The sequence below is a fragment of the Brachyhypopomus gauderio genome, chromosome 12 (assembly GCF_052324685.1).
Source record: "Brachyhypopomus gauderio isolate BG-103 chromosome 12, BGAUD_0.2, whole genome shotgun sequence".
NCBI lineage: Eukaryota > Metazoa > Chordata > Actinopteri > Gymnotiformes > Hypopomidae > Brachyhypopomus > Brachyhypopomus gauderio.
Genome location: NC_135222.1, coordinates 12,961,639 through 12,983,164, shown reverse-complemented (window position 1 = coordinate 12,983,164; position 21,526 = coordinate 12,961,639). Strand labels below are relative to the sequence as shown.

Here is a 21,526-nt window from a genome sequence, read left to right as displayed (position 1 = left end):
TGACAGCTTTCAAGCGTGAAGCATAGCTTGACACAAGTGTCTTGCAGCGACCTATGGGTATCTTAGCCCATTCTTCATGGGCAAAAGCCTCCAGTTCAGTCACATTCTTAGGCTTGCGCACTGCAACTGCCTTCTTTAGGTCCCACCAGAGGTTCTCAATTGGATTTAAGTCTGGTGATTGCGATGGCCACTCTAGAATGTTCCAGCCTTTCATGTTCAACCATGCTCTAGTGGACTTGGATGTGTGCTTCGGATCATTGTCCTGTTGGAAGGTCCAACGTCTCCCAAGCCGCAGGTTTGTGACTGACTCCATCACATTTTCCTCCAAGATCTCCTGGTACTGAAAGGAATTCATGGTACCCTGCACACGTTGAAGCTTTCCTGTACCATTAGAAGCAAAACAGCCCCAAAGCATAATTGACCCCCCGCCATGCTTCACAGTAGGCAAGGTGTTCTTTTGTTCATAAGCCTGGTTCTTCCTTCTCCAAACATAGCGCTGGTCCATTGTCCCAAACAGTTCTAATTTAGTTTCATCTGACCACAGTACACTGTTCCAAAACCTTTGTGGCTTGTCCACATACTTTTGGCATACTGCAGTCGACTTTTCTTGTTCTTTGGAGTCAGCAAGGGGGTGCGTCTGGGCGTTCTGGCATGGAGGTCTTCGTTATGCAGTGCGCGCCTTATTGTCTGAGCTGAAACTTCAGTGCCCACATCTGACAGGTCTTTTTTCAGTTCCTTAGCAGTCACGCGGGGATTTTTCTCCACATTACGCTTCAGGTAGCGCACAGCAGTCGCGGTCAGGATCTTCTTTCTGCCACGACCAGGTAACGTTTCCACTGTGCCCTTTAACTTGAACTTGCGAATGATACTTCCGATAGTGTCTCTTGGAATATTTAACAACTTCGCAATCTTTTTATATCCATTGCCATTCTTGTGAAGAGCAATAACCTCTTCTCTTGTCTTCTGGGACCATTCTCTTGCCTTCACCATGCTTGGAAACACACCAGTAGATGTCTAGAAGGAGCTGAGTATCACAGTCCTTTTAAATCTGCCTAATTGGTGCATATCATGCTTGATTGCTGCTCGTTGACATCCACAGATGTTTTCAATACCTGATGGAAAACACTGGAATGAACCTCTGTTCTTAGGAGTGGTAGTCGTAAAGGGGTTGAATAATTGTGTCAATGAAGAAATCACAAAAAGGCCATTTAATACTTTATGACAAAAAAAATTGATGCTATCTTAGTTGCATTTAGTTCTTTAACAAGTCCTTGTAAGATTTCATTATGAACACAATTACAAATGTGCACTGAATTCCATAAAACCCTTCGCAGCATTGGGGGTTGAATAAATTTGATCACAACTGTATATACTGAACTCATAAGGGGAAGACTAAGAATTGTAATTCTAACTCTAACCTCAATCTTAACTTCAACCCAAAACATAATCTGTAATGGAATTTATGATTTATTGTCTTTGAGTCTCAATTTGAACATTTTGACATTTTGACTGCCCCTCGGTTACAACTTTTTTCTTGTTTTCTGCTTACCTTGAATTTTCCCCTCCACATCTAGTCTGACTGTGTCCACTGTACCTACTTATCCAATAAGGAAAACATCAATAATACACATCTATCTTATTCTTAACCAGTTGTTTCAAGTTCTTCTGTATGTATTTTTCTAAATGTTTTTATTGTTAAACTTTAGAACTCCTTCCTGACACCCATGTGTTTTGGAATCTGTTTTCCCAGCACTGTCTACGTAACACTGAGAACTGAACAAATGAATATTGCTGTTTATTTTGCTGTTCATAGCCGATGGCTATGATCGATGTCTAGACATGATTACGATTACTGAGAGTTTAAGTATTTATTTAATCTAAAAAAGGGCTGCTCAAAATGAAATGCCACCACACATATAACCATGAATCCAAATTTCTTTTCTGACCACATAACATATTGGTTGAAAATTACTCCTTTAATGACTACTTCAGTGTCAAGCTAGAATTTTGACTGTAGAAAAGTAAACCTTAGTGCTCTTCAAAACATCAAATAAAAAGATCAAATGACATTTTGCTAAATCCTGAGGAATTCATTATTTTAGATTAACATAAAAACAAATAACAGATTTGGAAACATATAACCATGAACAGATAAAAAATATATATTTTAAATATTACATTCAGTATTAATAAAAACCTGTAATCCCAAGAAAGTTATAATATTCAATGTTTCTATATGAAAGTATAGCTGTTAGGATTGTTTAACAATTTGTGGAAGAAACCCAAACACACATCTATCCCCTGTAACCTAATTGAAGATTATTATTATGCAGTTGTTAGGGTAGATGTTATAGTGCTCAGCTGGTACAGAACAGTAAACAAATCTGGTTACTTTAATCAGATTTTTTACTTTAATCTGGGGTGAGTTTCCCGAAACGTTCTTAGCGCTAAGTACTTCTTAACCTCATACGTTTCATACGAGGTTACGAAGTACTTAGCGCTACAAACGTTTCGGGAAACCCACCCCTGGTCATGAAATCTGGTTACCTTTTTAATTACAGTGTACACAGAGTGTGACTCAAGATCACAGGCTCTGCAACTTTCAATCTGTTTGGTTTGTGCCCTCTGGTGGTGGATTCACAGAATCATCATTTGCGGGCTCTGTCATAGTTGGCCGCAAACCAATCGCATGTCTCCTTCACAGCTGAAGAAAAGCAGCAGTGTGTGTTAGTATTGAGTACTGAGTGTAAAGTAGATATTGTTTGTGTGTTGTAATTGGAGAGGTTTACCGGTGCGGAAGGGAGTGAAGGTGAAGTCTGGAAGGTATTGGCACAGTTTAGCGTTGCTTGCTGTTTTCTTCATCTGACCATCAGATTTACTGGTATCGTACTGAAGAAAGGAAGTCAAGCCCAAACTGCCAGTCTGTGTACTATACTGGTTTTGACAACCAAATTCCACAACAGAATAAGTACCTGTGATACTGCACAATTCTCAGGTCTAAATGGGGTGTGGTATATAACATTCACAACATTTACAAGAGGGAACAAATTCACAGTTGTACTAAAACAGTACACCCTACAGCTCCACTTAATGCAGATGTTGTGTTGTATTACGACAGTGACAATACTCCTCCACTTAATGCAGATGTAGTGTTGTACTACAACAGTGACACTACTCCTCCACATAATGCAGATATAGCGTTGCACTACAACAGTAAAACTACTCCACTTAATGCAGGTGTAGTGTTGTACTACAACAGTGACACTACTCCTCCACTTAATGCAGATGTAGTTGTAACGGAGACAGCCAAAGACATTGCAAAATCACAAAGTGGATTATTTTCACCTTGGAAGGCAAGAGACTAACCCATCCACAGCTCTTTAAGTGTATGTAAACATAAACACTGGTCCTTCGCTCGGTAACAAGCACCAAGGAATCCCTACTCCTAATGGCTCTCCTCTCCAAAAAGCTTAGGAAGACTTAACTTATCTGATCGTCTGAGAGTAAAACAAAGACCTTTAATGTGCTCTGGCCAGGATCAACCCTTCTCAGGAGGGCACAGAGCACAGAGAGCAGGAAAGACACTCATAAACTTAAATCACAGGCCTATCTGATTCTCCAAGGTTTGACCCCATTTTATAACACCTTGAATTCTTGTATTAAGACCCAGAACTAAAGGTGCAATATTTTAGAAATCCTTGTAACTCCAAATCTGAACTGTACACGGAATTGGAATTCAGCCTACAAGAACCAGCTCGGCGGATGCAGTCTAGAGACACCAAACATGACTATCTTTCACCCAAGGGAAGGACAATTATGCATGGAACCAATATCCAGCTTCCCAGCCTTCAGGCACCAGGACAGAGTACCTCTGAATTGAACATTATGTGATCTGTGGTTGATATAAAGAAACCAATCGTGATCTTTCATGTATTCAGCATTAAGTAACGTTGTCAGAATCTCTGTGGTTATATAATCACACCACATTGATGCATATCCATGTATTACTATAATTTCTGTCAGGGTTGGACCCAGGCACGTGCCTCCTGCCGCCACTAGGCGGAGCACGCGAGCTAGAACCAGGGGCAATCAAGCCCAATAGAACGCAGCTGTCAGCAGCCTATTTAACACGGGTGACTCCAGCAACCCGTTGCTGAAGTTGTTAGTTGTTGTTGCACTCGCAGCCTAAGCCAGTTACTCTTGCAGTGACTTATTTCTCTCAGTCTTCCGTTTCTCCCCTGAGTGTTCTCAGGTTTTGTCTCTCGTACGTTCTGTTTGTTTCTTCCCTCTCTGTTCTATGTCGGTTGTCTACCAGTGTTCTGGTGGAAAGGCTGACAGGTATCCTGGTAGAAGCTTAGGTCTTGCCTACCTAAGCTTCATCTATTTTATTTCCCCTTTTGACACGTTGAGCCGTTCTCCGTGTGATTTTCGTTTTCCCGTTTTTTCTTTGGACGCGTTGTGTTCCGTTCCGCGTGTTTTTTTTGTTTGTTTACTTACCTGGTCTATACACACGTCGAGGTTCTCCGTGTAGTTCTTCTGTTGTTCCCTCTGGGTTTTTTGTTTTCGTTTTCCCGCAGTCGCGAAGGTTTCAGTTTGGCTGTTTTTTGCCGTTTTGCTTTTTGTGGGTTTGCACTTGAGTCCTACACTCCTCAAAACCAGCGCGACACCACCGTGTTCGGGGGTGCCGCGTTACAGAACAACTTCAGCCATTATGGACTCAGCTAACCCGGCCGCCGACGTGATGCGGAATGCCCTCGCCATACAAGGGCAGGCTATCGGCAGGCACGAGCAGGCGTTACAGGAGATACATACTCAGCTCCAGGTTATCGCCCTCGCGGTTCAAAAGCCCGACCCACCTGCTGCGGCTCCCAGCCCTCTGGTTTCCTCCGGTGCTGTTGGGCTGCCTGCTGACTCCCGTACTGAGCCCGCATTGCCCGCTCCGGCGCGTTACAGTGGGGATCCCAACGAGTGCAGGGGATTTTTATTGCAGTGTTCCCTGATCTTTGAGCAGCAGCCATCCCGTTTTCCCACCGAGCGCGCTAAGGTGGCCTATGTCATGGCGTTGCTTTCGGGGAAAGCGTTACGGTGGGCTACTCCGGTGTGGGAAAACCAACCGGAGCTCTGTTCTTCTTACGAGCGTTTCTCTCGGGCTATGCGGCAGGCATTTTTTCATCCAGCTTCTGGGGGTATAGCCACTTCCAAACTGTTGCGTTTACGACAGGGCAGATCTACTGTGGCAGAGTACTCCCTAGATTTCCGCACACTGGCGGCAGAGAGTGATTGGGGTTCAGAGGCGTTGGGGGCTATTTACTTAGAGGGATTGAGTGAAGAGATAAAGGACGAACTGTCCCTCAGAGAGCCACCCAGCGGTCTGGACGATGCTATAGACCTCACCATTAGATTAGATAATCGGTTGAGGGACCGCAAACAACACCGCCGTTTGTTCGCTTCACCCAGTGTTAAGACAGTGTTTCCTGAGCGCAAGACCACACACGGGGAGGGCGAATCCTCAGAACAGCCCATGCAGTTAGGGCACACCCGCCTCTCCCGTCAGGAAAGACAAAGCCGCATACGGGAGGGCAAGTGTCTTTATTGCGGCAGGGCTGACCATCGTATCGCCGAGTGTCCCGAGTTACAGGGAAAAGGGGCAGACCCGTCGGTGAACGGGGTTGCACCAAGGGGTCATGGCACTTATTTCCCCGCATGCGGTCTGATGCCCCACGTAGTGGTGTCATGGAGGGGCTCAGACGAACACCGGGTTCTGGCTCTCGTTGACTCAGGGGCTACTGGCAACTTCATCAACTCCGCTCTCGTAGCCTCTCTCTCTGTACCTCTGGTTCCTCTAGAAAAACCCATCTCTGTGTCCGCTGTGGATGGCAGGTTGCTCACTTCCGGGGATATAACCCACCAAACCGTCCCTCTGACCATTACTATAAGGAACCACCACGAAACACTCACCCCTTACGTCATCGCGGCGCCCAAACTGCAGCTGATCTTAGGGTTTCCCTGGCTCCAACGCCACAACCCTGACATAGACTGGCTCAATCTGTCCATTAACCGTTGGAGTAGGGTTTGTGAACAGTCGTGTTTGGCGCCCCGCTGCAGCAAACCCGGGGAGAGCCAAGAAAAGATAGCGTTTTTAGAAAAGGTTCCTGCTGTCTACCACGACCTTAAAGACCTCTTTAGCAAGCGCAAAGCAGGCTTCCTACCCCCGCATAGAGCCTGCGACATTGCTATCAACCTCCTGCCCGGTACTACTCCCTCTAGGGGACGCTTGTTTTCCTTAGCTTTACCTGAACGCAAGGCTATGGAATCCTACATACAGGAGGCGCTTGCTGCTGGTACTATTCGACCCTCTACCTCTCCCGCAGGGGCTGGGTTTTTCTTTGTGGGGAAAAAAGATGGGAGCCTCCGCCCTTGTATAGACTACAGGGGACTTAACAAGATCACCATCAAAGACCGCCACCCCTTGCCACTCATGTCCTCCGCCTTCGAGGCCCTTCAACGGGCGACGGTCTTCACTAAGCTAGATTTAAGAAGTGCGTACAACCTGTTGCGTGTCAGAGAAGGCGACGAGTGGAAAACCGGCTTTAATACGCCCTCTGGGCATTACGAGTATTTAGTAATGCCGTTTGGGCTCATGAACGCACCCACCGCTTTCCAGCGGTTTGTGAACGGCGTCCTTAGGGAGGCCTTGGACGACTACACCTACGTCTACCTTGACGACATATTAATATATAGCCGTACCATTCAAGAGCACCAGCAACACGTACGCCGCATTCTCCAATTGCTACTAGAGAATCACCTCTATGTATAACTGGAGAAGTCCCTGTTCCACGTCGCCGAGGTAGCCTTCTTGGGGTTCATCGTCGCCAAAGGTAAACTGGCAATGGAACCCGCCAAGATTAAAGCAGTGTCTCAATGGCCCGTGCCCACGTCCGTGCGTTTAGTCCAACGCTTCCTGGGGTTTGCCAATTTCTACAGGCGGTTTATCAGGGATATTGGCTCCCTTGCTGCTCCGCTCTCTGCCCTCACTAGCAAAAAATTGGGGAAGTTCACATGGACCCCGGAAGCCCAGAAAGCGTTCGAGACCCTGAAGGGCCTTTTCACCAGTGCTCCTGTGCTGCGGGTTCCTGACCCTGAGCTCCCCTTCATTGTCGAAACCGACGCCTCTGACCTGGGCGTTGGGGCTGTTCTCTCGCAGAGGGTCGGATCACCACCTAAACTGCATCCCTGTGCCTATTTTTCACACCGGTTCACCCCTACGGAGAGACGGTACGACGTAGGGGACAAAGAACTCCTGGCCGTTAAGATGGCCTTAGAGGAGTGGCGGCACTGGCTGGAGGGAGCTCGCCACCCTTTCCTGGTCTGGTCGGACCACAAAAACCTGACGTACCTCCAGCAGGCCAAGCGTCTCAACGCCAAACAGGCCTTGTCGTACCGTCCTGGCTCAAAAAACACTAAGCCTGACGCTTTGTCCCGTCAGTGGGAGCCACCTCTCGTCGACAGTCCCGAGACCGTGCTTCCCCCGGGTGTTGTTGTCGCACCTATCTGGTGGGGAATCGAAAAGACAGTACAGGATGAACTCGCTAACGAACCCGGCCCTAGCGGTGTTCCTCCTGGCTGTCTCTACGTTCCCTCGACTGTCCGGCGTAAGGTCCTCTTATGGGGGCACACCGAACGGTACGCGGCGAACCCCGGTGCTAGGCGGACCGCCGAGCTCATAAAATGGAGGTTTTGGTGGCCCGCGATGGATCAGGAGATCCGTGACTTCGTGGCTTCCTGCGAGGTGTGCAACAGAAGCAAGGCTCCTCGTAGTAAGCCCAGGGGGTTGTTGCGCCCTTTACCTACTCCCTCCAGACCGTGGTCCCATATCTCCCTAGACTTCGTCACCGGTCTTCCGTCCTCCAAAGGGCTGACCACCATTCTCGTGGTTGTAGACAGGTTCTCTAAGTACAGTAAATTCATCGGCCTGCCTAAGCTGCCCTCCGCCCGAGAAACTGCGTCTTTTACTGGTTCATGTAGTCCGCAACTACGGATTTCCTCAGGACGTGGTGCCTCCTCCACGGTGCCTCCGCCAGTCTCTCTTCGGGTTTCCACCCCCAGTCCAATGGTCAGACCGAGCGTGTAAACCAGGACCTGGAGCAGACGCTCAGGTGCCTGGCGTCCACTAAGCCCGCATCCTGGGCCGACCACCTGTTATGGGCTGAATACGCCCACAACACGCTGTGGCATTCGGCTCTGGGTATGTCGCCCTTTGAATGCTTATTCAGGTATGCGCCTCCCCTGTTCGCTGATCACGAGCAGGCCGTGGCTGTGCCTTCCGCTGTGGCTCAGTTTCGGCGCTGCCGCAAGGCTTGGTCGCGTGCTCGCTCGGCCCTGTTGAAGGCCTCCTCCGCCTATTGCCGCAGCGCCAACAAACATCGTCTCCCTGCGCTGTCCTTCCATCCTGGTCAGCGGGTGTGGTTGGCGGCGGGCAACTTGCCGGTGCGGGGTGGCACCAAGAAGCTGGCTCCTCGCTTCCTGGGCCCGTTCAAAATCGACCGTCGCATCAACCCGGTCACCTACCGTTTGGTTCTCCCTCCGTCCATGCGTGTCCACCCGGTGTTTCACGTGTCCCATCTCCGGCCGTACTTGTGTGGTTCTTCTCCCACCCCGGCTCCTCCTGCACCGCGTATGGTTGGTGGGGGTCCGGTTTATACGGTGCGGCGTCTTTTGGACGTCCGTCGGGTTAGGGGGCGGGATCAGTTTCTGGTGGATTGGGAGGGTTACGGGCCTGAGGAGCGGTCTTGGGTCCCCAGGGCACGCATCCTGGATCCTTCCCTGATCGCGGCCTTCTACCGCGACAGGGCTGTTGCCCTGGGCCCGCGGGGTCTCGGGCCTGGAGGGGGGGGTTCTGTCAGGGTTGGACCCAGGCACGTGCCTCCTGCCGCCACTAGGCGGAGCACGCGAGCTAGAACCAGGGGCAATCAAGTCCAATAGAACGCAGCTGTCAGCAGCCTATTTAACACGGGTGACTCCAGCAACCCGTTGCTGAAGTTGTTAGTTGTTGTTGCACTCGCAGCCTAAGCCAGTTACTCTTGCAGTGACTTATTTCTCTCAGTCTTCCGTTTCTCCCCTGAGTGTTCTCAGGTTTTGTCTCTCGTACGTTCTGTTTGTTTCTTCCCTCTCTGTTCTATGTCGGTTGTCTACCAGTGTTCTGATGGACAGGCTGACAGGTATCCTGGTAGAAGCTTAGGTCTTGCCTACCTAAGCTTCATCTATTTTATTTCCCCTTTTGACACGTCGAGCCGTTCTCCGTGTAGTTCTTCTGTTGTTCCCTCTGGGTTTTTTGTTTTCGTTTTCCCGCAGTCGCGGAGGTTTCAGTTTGGCTGTTTTTTGCCGTTTTGCTTTTAGTGGGTTTGCACTTGAGTCCTACACTCCTCGAAACCAGCGCGACACCACCGTGTTCGGGGGTGCCGCGTTACAATTTCAGTAATTAGATACACCTATCTTTGTAGTTTTGAATTGTATCGTGAAGGCATGCATGCATATACATATTCTTGTGTTCTGCTGTTTAGATATGCATGCTCATTAAGTTCTGTGTGTTAAGGTCATAGAGACCTACATATTCTCATATCCATGTGCTACATTATTTGAGATCTATCAATACACTTGTTGTCCAGTGTAATGTCTAATTAAGATTTATACATCTATCCGAGTATCAAAATGTAATGTGCTATAGTAGGCATGTACATATACATGTATTAAGTTGTCACTTACCAAATGTAACCATGTTCATATGTGCTTTTGTGACCTCATATTCATACCTGTCTGTGCATTATGTGTCATTCAGTGTCCAGAAGTGGAAATTAAGAATGGCTCAAGGTATAGGCTGGTAGAGTCAAATTAATACTTATTTAGGCAGAGCATACAAATCAATTTATTTAGGAATCAGAGAATTCCAATTGTCTTGAAATTGTAATAGTCTGCTTTTGTCTCCCATTAACTAAATCTCTGAGAGACGGGCAGGGTCACAAACCCCCCTTTTCTCCCTTCTCCCCTCTCTCTCCTTTTTCGGATTACCTCCTGTCCGGGCAGAGATTATGCATATTCAGGAATCAGAGTCCAATGATCACCAGAATAGCAACTCATGGGGAACTACAGTCACGCCCCTAAATGTTGCTTAAAAGGTGTCCCTCGAGAAGTGAAAAGAAGAGTTGGAGTGATGCCAAGAGACCGCAGTTAAGTTCGAACTTTATCTAACTTCTAGAAGATCTTCGTTATAATTTATTTCTCGAGAAAGTGTTTTATTTGGTCTGTGTCGTCGTCAAACTTACTTTTGTTTTCATTGTTTTAAAGTCAAGCTCATCTTCCTTTCTTAGTTAAATTCGAGTTATTTCTGTTTGGTCGATAGAAATTAACTTTAGTTTAACTTCGAAGTCATCTCATCAAGTGAACTGCTACCCTCCAACCACGACTGTGACGTCACCGCTAGGCCTTAGCACTTCAAGCCGTCTTGAAAGACAGACTTCGCTGACCCAGCCACCTCAGGAGTGAACGAACATTGAACGGGCGTCGGTCGACACGCCTTCCTCCCCCCAGACACACGCACGGACGTGCCGGGCTACGTCACAGTAAGACCCAGAGTTCACGTGCTGTTTTGGGGTTGCCAGTTCGTCTGTTAGCGACCAATTATATCTCTACCTCCCAGAGTCCAATCTAGCAATAGTTGTTACTATAGAAATCTATGCCCAGACCTTCTCTTCATACTATCCTACTCTCTTTCTAAAACATCTATAATCCATTTAAGTCCCATGACCGTCAATAATTGCTGATTATTTGCTGTTGTTGTTTAATGTTCTATTCTTTGTTGTTTACCATTATATATCTGGTTTGATTAGTAGATTCACGTATAGGTTTAGTTTCACTTTGAGCCAAATCATTCCACATGTTATCCTTTATATCAATTGTCATAGTAACCATTTAATAAATTTTGATATTTGTTCATTAATCTGGTCACGGTGGTAAATACATATTTTGATTGATGGTATTAGGTCACTGCGTGGAATCAGAACTTAACCCTTTGTTAAGGAGACTGATTAAACCACATTCCACCTATCTCCGTTATCACAATACTGGTTCCTGAGCAATCAGGATGGTGCCCCGTTCATAATTCACAAACTAACATATGTATCCGCTACATAGTGTTGTACTACAACTCAGAGGTGGGGACTCGAGTCACATGACTTGGACTCGAGTCAGACTCGAGTCATTAATATTAAGACTTTTGACTTGACTTGAAAAAATATTCAGAGACTTAGACTTGACTTGGACTTTTACACCAATAACTTGGGACTTGAATTGGACTTGAACCTGTTTACTTGCAAAGACTTTTTTTTTTTACCCCAAATCTAAATTTTAAAACACATATTAATATTTATAAAGTGCGCCCCATTAATTTCATTTCCGTCCTTCTGACGCAGATTCTGTGACCGTCGAGTTTTGTGACCACAGGGGGCGCTATTTCAGTTTCTGTTCAGAGGAACAAACGCTTTACGAATGCTACGTAAACTACGCTGATGCACTTTCTTTACTCGTTTTGTTGGTGTCCACGAGCCAAAATATGACAGATGTTTATATTTACATTTTATCGTCTCTTAATTACATAAATGTACTTAAACAAGATTTACCATCCCCTCACCATTGCAGTCAACAAAGAAATCATGAATGGGATGTACAGGTGAGCCTTTTTAACTGGGGTCACCAATTCTGATGGCAGCCATCAGAATATGTGACCCCACTGAATCTCCAGGTAACAATAGTACACCGTGACCCCACAATAACAGAAAACAATGAAAAAATAACCCTAACCTTTTATTAGTCTATATTTAAACATTTAATCCAAATGTTTAGAATAACCATTCGTAATGACAGCATCTTGCTTACGATGAAGCTTGCTATTTTCGTGTAAAATGATGTAACGAAACATTCTTGTTTAAGTACATTTATGTAATTAAGAGAAGATAAAATGTAAATGATCCGTCATCTTTTGGCTGGCGGACACCAACAAAACGAGTAAAGAAATGGAAGTTTCAGACTTGGGACTTGACTTGACGGTTGCTTGTCTTGACTCGAGACTTGACTTGAGTTGACTGTCTTTGCTTGAGACTTGACTCGGGACTTGAGGATAAAGACTTGGACTTACTTGAGACTTGCAAAACACTGACTTGGTCCCACTTCTGCTACAACTGTAACACTACTCCTCCACTTAATGCAGATGTAGTGTTGTAGCTGTGTTAGCTGTGCTCCTCCCATTCTGAATCATCTTTGTTCATTTATGAAGGCTAAAACTAAATTAACAGGAAGGACTAAAAGGATATACAGTATTTTAGGATACATACACACATTAGGATTTAAATTATTCGGGTACCAACGAGGCCAGATTGTCACGCTACAGCCCTGGACCCCTACCCTTGGGGTGTGTGTTCATGTTGTCTACATCTAGTTATGTCCGTCTATGTAGCTCCATGGGTGTGGTTGTATGTGTGTGTGTTCATCAGTCTCACCGGTGACTTGTCTCATCATCACTCAGGGCTTATGTGGTTTGTCTATTTAATGTGCGTTCGCGCAATGTCTTGTGCTCATCTTTGTCTGAGTCACACACGCAAGTGTATAAATGTTTGATGTGCGCTATCTGCGTATTTGTGTATTCACCATTAAAGCAACATTGCTGTGTTTGAGCTGGACTTAGTGTCTCGTCCTTCTGCCCGCACCCAGCATTACAGAAAGACGAGCTGAACCTTTAATAATGCCAGGTCGTTCCTCTTGTGCCAAGAAGGGGAATAGGGCGAGTCGACACTACCACCCCTCTTCCCCTGTGAAGCCGCAATGCTCCCGCGACAGAGGCGGAGCTGGAGCAGGATCCAGTATGTGAGGCCCTGCTACGGTATGCACGGGAGGCCACGGAGGAGTCAAAAGCTGAGCATTATCACCAGGCGGAACAGAAGGCTTGGCGATCAGGGTTCCGCTCCCCGATGAGGGCCTCCTCTTCCCTGGCAGTTGGCAGGTGGGAGTTCCCCATGACAACGTCTCCACGCCCCCCTGAAGACCCATTGGTGGTATATGTGGGGATGGTGGGTGTGACCCCTCCGGAGGTGGAGTTCGGGAGTGGGGATTCCGAAGAGGAGGAGACGGACTCTGGAGCTAGCTACTCCCCGTCCGTGTACACTGCCCCTACGGAGTACTGTGGGGAGGACACCTGCCCCTACGGAGTACTGTGGGGAGGACACCAGCCCCCCTCCGTTGGAGTGCTCTGTCCCCACGGAGTACTTCGGGGAAGACACCAGCCCCCCTCCATCGGAGTGCTCTGTCCCCACGTAGTACTACTGGGAAGACACCAGCCCCCCTCTGTCGGAGTGCTCTGTCCCCATGGAGTACTATGGGGAAGACACCAGCCCCCCTCCGTCGGAGTGCTCTGTCCCCACGGGGTACTACGGGGAAGACACCAGCCCCCCTCTGTCGGAGTGCTCTGTCCCCACGGTGTACTACGGGGATGACACCAGCCCCCCTCCGTCTGAGTGCTCTGCTCCCTCGGAGTACAATGGGGAGGATGAAAGCCCCCCTCCGTCTGAGTGCTCGGTCCCCAATGAGTACTGCGGGGAGGAATCAAGCCCTCCCCCATCAGAGTATTCCAGGGAGATCGTGAGGGAGAAGAGGCATCGGGTGGAGTGTGTGCCTCCATCTCATTCCGAGGGTAGCCAAATGGACTGCTCTCAGTACGACACTCCAGAGAAGCCCATGAGATGGAGTCCGGGTGACTCTGAGGAGGAGATGGAGATGGAGGAACCCGCACATGGGAAAGGAACAGTGGAGCGACCGTTAAGGGAGAGTGGGGGTTCCTTAGGGAAAGCTCAGAGGAAGGAGACTGAGTATCGGCAGGCGTATCCTGCGGCGCCTCCCTCAGCGGCTCCTAAGGAGACTGGTTGCACGCCCACTGAGAGGGCTGCCAAGGCATCCGCCGCACGCAGTGGAGGATTTGCCCCAAGGATAGGAGGAGGACCGCCCCCTGTAGTGCCTGCGGGCCAGGGAGATTATTCCCCCTTGGCAGCTCTCCTAAATCCGCGAAACATATTTCCCTATCTGCCAATACCTGTGTTTGTGTCTATCCCAGTGTTTCTTCCGAATCTCCTTTTCTCTCTTGTGCCTCTCGTGTTTCATGTTCCAATGTGTGTTTGTAAATGTGCTGTTATGTGTGTCTAATGTCTTTTCCCCTGTCTTCCCAGGGAGGGTGTTCTAAGCTGTTCGATGCATGACCGGCGGCTCCGGACCCGCCCATCAGTGTGGGTCCGGGGTGTTCAATCTATGCTGGCACCCCGGGACGGGTTGTGCCCTTGGTGGGGGGCTCTGTCATGCTACAGCCCCGGACCCCTCCCCTTGGGGCATGTGTTCATGTTGTCTACGTCTGGTTATGTCCGTCTATGTAGCTCCGTGGGTGTGGTTGTATGTGTGTGTGTGTGTTCATCAGTCTCACCTGTGGCTTGTGTCGTCATCACTAGGGGCTTATGTCTTTTGTCTATTTAATGTGCGTTCGCGCAGTGTCTTGTGCTCATCTTTGTCTGAGTCACACACACGAGTGTATAAATGTTCGATGTGCGCTAATGTTGCTGTGTTTGAGCTGGACTTAGTGCCTCGTCATTCCGCCCGCACCCAGGGTTACACAGATGTCCATAATTCTGTCACTAAACTAATAATGTAACCTGTAGCATGAGCGGAGCTGAACACGCTACACGATAGTCAGCGTCTACCGAGATTATAATGGCTACTAAAAAACTTCAAAAGTATTTTGAAAAGATAAAGATGAGTCAAACAAAGTAAAGTGCAAGTTATGTCATCAACGTCTTTCATTTCGCACGACAACAACCAACATGGCATACCTTTTAAAACGGGTAAGGCAAAAAAAAAAAAGTTTGTCGTTTCGGTCGTGTCGTCTCCGTCGCGGTGCGTCTCGGCAAGTAGTTCTATAAACATTTTTGGTTGTTGTTTGCTTTTTAAACCCCGTTACTTGAACCTTTACTTATAATTTTTTTGCTGTTGTGTTGCAATTGTTTTAATATTTTCAGGCAGGCATATTTTATTAAAAATATTTGACATTTTGCACAGTGCCTGTCTGATAGTTCGATATGCACACTGCGCACTGACGGTTAATGTTCTCTAACGTTTCATTAAAAAATAAATAAGTAAATAAATAAAACCTGAATAAAGCCAACCTACCATGTTTATTCATTTATCTGAGTGTTTTAGGTTTTTACTTTGAAGTGGAAAAAAGTCCTGAATGAGAACGGGATCCCATTTAAGGTGCTCTAGATAAATAAATTAATAAATAAACGATTCGATTATTAGTCGACTAAAGGGAATATCTGACGCATCAGATTCGACTATGAAAATCCTTAGTTGAATACACCTCTACTTTGATATCTTACCCAACTGCTTCTGACTATTCTTGCTCACGATCAAAGGTTCAAAATTTCAACGACAGGTAATAATCAGATAAACAAAACACTCTTTCACTGATTTATATGTTTGGCTGAAAGGATACAACCACAGGTCCTGTAAACTCAAAGGCTTCAACAATAGCATCAACAACATCCTTAATGGCGATTTCATCTTCCTCTCCAACTGAAACAGAAAGAGTACATGTGGTTGAGAGAAAAATACACAGATAGATTTGATTTGAATATTCTTGGATTGTTTATGTGGAGTGTGCTCACCTGATAATATGATGGGCTCCACCTCATCATATTCTCTTAGAACCCACAGGCAGAGGCGAGCCAGGTCCAGGGAGTAGATGAACTGCCGAAGGCCACGTCCAGAACCACACACCTCTAAAGCTGTGTCATCCACTAACATACATAAACACATACACACCTCTAAAACTGTGTCATTCACTAACATAGACAAACACATACACACCTCTAAAGCTATTGCTATATCTCCTAATTTAGTGTTACAGCAGTTCAATAGTGTAAACACTATTCTCATCAAATAATCAGAGGTGTGACAGGGTGGCATTTCCACTTAGGATTTACACTTTAGGCTTTGGTTAAAATTCAACACTACAGTGATCCTACGCCACTTCACGCTTCAGCTTTTATGGATTTACTGTTTTGCGGGTGGTTATAAGATATTAATGAGAAAAATAATTACCAGATCTTCGCTTTTGCACGGGTTTTCTGCAGAATTAGATCGGCAGAAAAAATAAAAATAAAATATATATACTGTATATATATATATACTCTATCAAAGTACTCTATCAAAAAATTGACTTGAGTAGAAGTTGAAGTGTTCTTTAAAAATTTTACTTAAGTAGAAGTACAGAAGTATTCTGCATTTTTTGTACTTATGTAGTGCAAGTAGTTTATTCTAGAGTGAGCCTACTGCCCTGCGTTTACCCTCAATAAATGCCCTTACCCTATAAAAACACTACACTATAAAAATGGGCACATGATTAGTCAGCATGAAAAGAGACACGGCTTACTGTTGCTAAAAACACATCGGCTTTATGATTGCCAGCTAATGTTAAGTGAACACTGCAGCACGTCATGAACATAATTAGGTTAGTTATTAGCTAATTATGTTAGCTCAAGCTGGCGTGTCACCTGTACATTATATTTATAACTTACATTAATGTGTTTCTTCAAGTTCGAAGGTGAATTTTTGAAGGCCAATATTTCACCCTCTTTAGGGAGGCAGAGATGGCACTTCATCCTATAGGAATTCACTTTCATTCCAGCAAACACTGTCTCTAGGTAGGGCCAGGGTGGTCTCCTTCCTCACCCTCACCATCACGATCACTCGATGTTGAAGGTGTGGAAGGTGCCAATATATGGACATTAAAACGCCATCAAGCTTATTATGCAGCACTTATGCAGCTATTCTGCTGTTACCAAACACAATACCATCTCTTTAATGAGATAAAAAGCAAATAATTTGGAATAATTTCGAGTATATGTGCATTTGTATAAATATGTAAATTAAGCTGAAGGTGCTGGAAAATACTGAAAATGGACCTTCAAAGTTCCGTACAAGTGCATGAATTCCACCTTGTAACTTCGCACGCACAAAAATCGAGAGTTGCACGACCGCGTGCGTGGCCAACGCGCATGGAGCCACCGCGATTGCGTCATTTTTGCCGCGCAGACCCTTGCGGCAGTCACGACGTGTCAAGTGAACCTAGATTACGAAACTCAAGTGTTCAGTGAAGGCAGCAGCAGAGTAAACGAGACGCGACCGGAGCATGCGCAGTTTTCTCATAAAACAGCTTGATCCGGTGACGGCACCAGCTAACATGTTTATAATTGTAACGAGTAACTATACAGCACGTAAAAAATGTATCAGAGTAAAAGTATTAAACTGATGGAAAATATGTAGTGAAGTAAAAGTGGAAGTAGGAGAAAAAAATAATACTCCAGTAAAGTACAGATACAGCATTTTAGTACTTAAGTACAGTAGTGAAGTAGTTCTACTTTGTTACTATACAACTCTGCATATATGTAACGTATGTAACGTATGACGGACACGGAGAGGGATCCTCACTTGAGCAAAAGCTCAAGACTTTTATTATGATAGCTCTGTACAACAGTATCGCACGAAAAAGCTAAGCTGTTATGAGCAGTGTTGGGAATGTTACTTTAAAAAAGTAATTTGTTACAGTTACTCACTACTTGTTCAAAAAAGTAACTGAGTTAACTGAATTACTCTATAATAAAAGTAACTCGTTACCAGGGAAAGTAACTATTTGCATTACAAATAGTTATATGCCAATGAATAAGGATTTTTTTTTTTGAGGATGGCTCTCACTTTCCACCGCAAACTTTGACACAAAAACTGTGCCAGGCCTCTGGATTCCCAGAGGAAAACCCTCCCTGGCCCGCAGGTGCTGCAGCGGGCGGTCCTCCTCCTGCCCTTGGGGCGAACCCTCCGCCGCGTGCGGCACTACTCTGCGCGTTGCTCGCTGATGCCCCAGCAGTCCTCTCAGTGGGCACTCGAGCAGTCTCTCTGGGCGCCACCAGGGGTTGCACCTCAGGGTATGCCTGCCGCCACTCACTCTCCTCTCTCCGAGGTGCTACTAGGGGAACCTCAGCACCCCTTGGCCGTGGCTCCGCGGGCCTGGTCCCACTTCCAGGTCTCTCTACTTCCATCTCCTCCTCTGGGGCTTCCGGACTCTACCTCCCCACTACCTCTGGGGTGTGGCACCGCAAGCATTCCATGCTGTTCCCTGGGATCATGGGGAACTTCCACATACCGGTACCCCCTCCTCGACCTCACAGTCATGTCCGAGCACACAGACAAGGAAGGGCTGACATCCTCCTCACCCTTGCAGTAGTACTCGGTGGGGGGTGAACACATGGATGGATGGGGGCTGATGTGCCTTCTTTGCCGTAGTACTCGGTGGGGACCGAGCATATGGACAGAGGGGGGCTGACGTCTTCACCGTAGTACTTGGTGGGAGCCGAATACATGGATGGAGGAGGGCTGACCTCCTCCTCACCCTCACTGTAGTACTTGGTGGGGGCCAAGCACACTGACGGAGGGGAGCTTTCCTCCTCTTCAGACTCCAACGTTACATTTATTGTGTGAAACGCGCAGTCAGCGGACACTGAACATAAACACATATAGGTGTACGACTGACAAAGAAGAGCACAAGACGTTACACACACGCTTTATAAACCTTAACTAACAAGCACCGCGTGAAACACAATTACATGAGTGAACGCACACACACACACACACACACAACCACACCCTCACATGTACATACATGGACACGGACTACGTAAACACACACCCCAAGGGGAGGGGTCCAGGGCTGTAACGTAGTATAGCATGTCGGGGGAGGGGTGTATTCTTTACTTTATGAGTTAACACTGTATATGTATGGTGTAACATAACTACTATACAAAGTAGTATAGCGTGTCAGGGGAGGGGTGTATTCCTTACTTTATGAGTTAACACTGTATATGTATGGTGCAACATGACTACTATATAAAGTAGTATAGTGTGTCGGGGGAGGGGTGTATTATAGTGTGTCGGGGGAGGGGTGTATTATAGTGTGTCGGGGGAGGGGTGTATTATAGTGTGTCAGCGGAGGGGTGTATTATAGTGTGTTGGGGGAGGGGTGTATTATTGCGTGTCAGGGAAGGGGTGTATTCCTTACTTTATGAGTTAACACTGTATATGTATGGTGCAACATGACTACTATATGAAGTAGTATAGTGTGTCGGGGGAGGGGAGTATTATAGTGTGTCGGGGGAGGGGTGTATTATAGTGTGTCAGGGGAGGGGTGTATTATAGTGTGTCAGGGGAGGGGTGTATTATAGTGTGTCAGGGGAGGGGTGTATTATAGTGTGTCGGGGGAGGGGTGTATTATTGCGTGTCAGGGAAGGGGTGTATTATAACGTGTCAGGGCAGGGGTGTATTATAGTGTGTCGGAGGATGGGTGTATTATAATGTGTTGGGGAAGGGGTGTTTTTCTTACTTTTTGCCCTATAGGCCTTGTGGACCAGTGCTGGCAGAACATGGGCATCTTCAATGCTGAAGTTGTCATGGGGACCAAATATATTTGTGGGAATTATAGCAGTGTAGCGTCGTCCATACTCCTGAAAACAAGCCCTGCAATGCATCAGTGTGCCACAAAACACATTAGAATTTAGCATATTAGCTAAGTTAAATTATCAAGATGATTTCCAGTATAATACCAACTCAAAGTAACTGAAGAGGGAAGACAGGATGCCAATGTGTGGAATTCACAGTGAAATTTTTTTGATATCGACATATAAACACACACACATAGCAGGGACTTGACTCAGATGAACAGCGGGCACTTCAACACACACTGTAAAAAATAATTCCTAAAGAAACGGTAAATTACTGGCAGCAGCGGCTGCCAAACAAAAACTTTAATTTGAAAGTAGAAAACCCTGATTTAAATTAAGTGGAAAAACTATAAATTTACAGAAAAATTCATGAAATATTCTGCAGAGAAATACTGTTATTTTACAGATTTTTCTTGGATTATTATGATTTAGCACTTTTAATAGAGTGACAGCATTAATATTTTTGCAGAGAAATATCGTTATTTTACAACTTTTCCCTGAATTATTATGAATAAGCACTTAAAAAAAGTGACACCACTAATATTTTTGCAGAGAAATATTTTTTTACAACTTTTAACTGAATTATTACAATCCAGCTGCCAGATGAATTTTAATTGCATAGGATTTTCTCCATTAATCTGGAAAGATTTTGACAAAAAAATACTGCAGTTTTAAGTCTGTTCATATTCATTACATGTTGTAACAGCTTCGAGTCAGAAGGACAAGAATGAGCCATTACACCAATGTTAGTGAACTGTTATTTTATAAGCAACACACTAAAGGGAGGGGGAACAGTAACGCACATACAACACACATCCAGGGAAACAAGGGGATCTCACCGCAGGGCCTGCTGGGAAGTCTGTAGACTCCACCCCTCAACGCTGCCCATTGGTTGACGGTACAATATTCAACCACCACAGAACGTGATAGAGGTGGTTTTTTAAAAAACCCCATTAATGTCTGCCACCCAAAATTTAATGTGACTATTAATCATTAGTGATAGAATAGTCGGCGACGTTCCTAGCAAATTAGATTTAAAAGCCTGTTACATTACAATGTACGTCTACCAGTATATCAGTTCATCTGTCTCTCAGTGTGTTACAGGTTATTTCCTTGGTTATGTTCAAGTATAGACCCAGTGTTTAGAAATGTTTCTTTTAAAACTCCAGCACCCAAACAAACTGCCATTTTCTATTGTCATTGACTGCACAAGAACTAAAATGAGAACCGACATCAATAGAGATGGAACAATCAACAATCAAATCTCCTACAGCCATTACTACTGTTACATACTTTAGACATGCCAATGTAAAAATCTAATGTCTGAACTGACATTAGGAAGTCACTCTTCATTCTGTAGTCATCATAAACATTTGCATAATCATGATTTTCAATAGCAGAAATTGTTTTTTTTTTCTTCGTCAAATCAATTACCATCACGTTCTGTGGCCAATTAACATGACCCTATATGTTTGATCTGTGTACATTTTTCTCCTGAACATCAATGGATCCTCTGAATTACGAGGACACCTAAATACTCTTGCACATACAAGGAACAAGAAATGAACTGTGAGTAAACTACCTTCTCTAAAATGGTTTGAAACATTTATTTTTTATTATTTGAAATAAAAAGGGGTGAAATTAAAGTGTTCTGTTTAGGGATCAACTGTAGGAATAATCATGTTGAACTCCACCAGACAAGATGTTGACAGCCCTGTCATATAATAACCACTGATCACAGGGAGACAAGATAGTCAGTATAAAACTACTGACCTGTTATGGACATCAACCATCCGTTTAGCATAAGCATAACCGGAGTTAGACCAGTGAGGAGGACCATTATGGATCTGAGACAGAATAATGAACATTAACAGGTGGGTGTATTATGATTT

The 21,526-nt window shown here is 45.6% G+C and overlaps 1 protein-coding gene across 1 annotated transcript in view; it reads right to left on the bottom strand.

Moving 5' to 3' along the window:
* Positions 1–2,648: 2,648 nt before the first annotated feature.
* Positions 2,649–21,526, bottom strand: part of LOC143528458 (GDP-L-fucose synthase-like) — a 37,436-nt gene continuing 18,558 nt past the window's right edge. The window contains exons 5-10 of the mRNA XM_077024158.1: positions 21,408–21,481; positions 19,517–19,650; positions 15,750–15,881; positions 15,578–15,657; positions 2,790–2,889; positions 2,649–2,704 (exon numbers count right to left, since the gene is read on the bottom strand). Coding sequence (XP_076880273.1) covers positions 2,649–2,704; positions 2,790–2,889; positions 15,578–15,657; positions 15,750–15,881; positions 19,517–19,650; positions 21,408–21,481 — 576 coding nt within the window. The remainder of the gene's footprint in view (positions 2,705–2,789; positions 2,890–15,577; positions 15,658–15,749; positions 15,882–19,516; positions 19,651–21,407; positions 21,482–21,526) is intronic.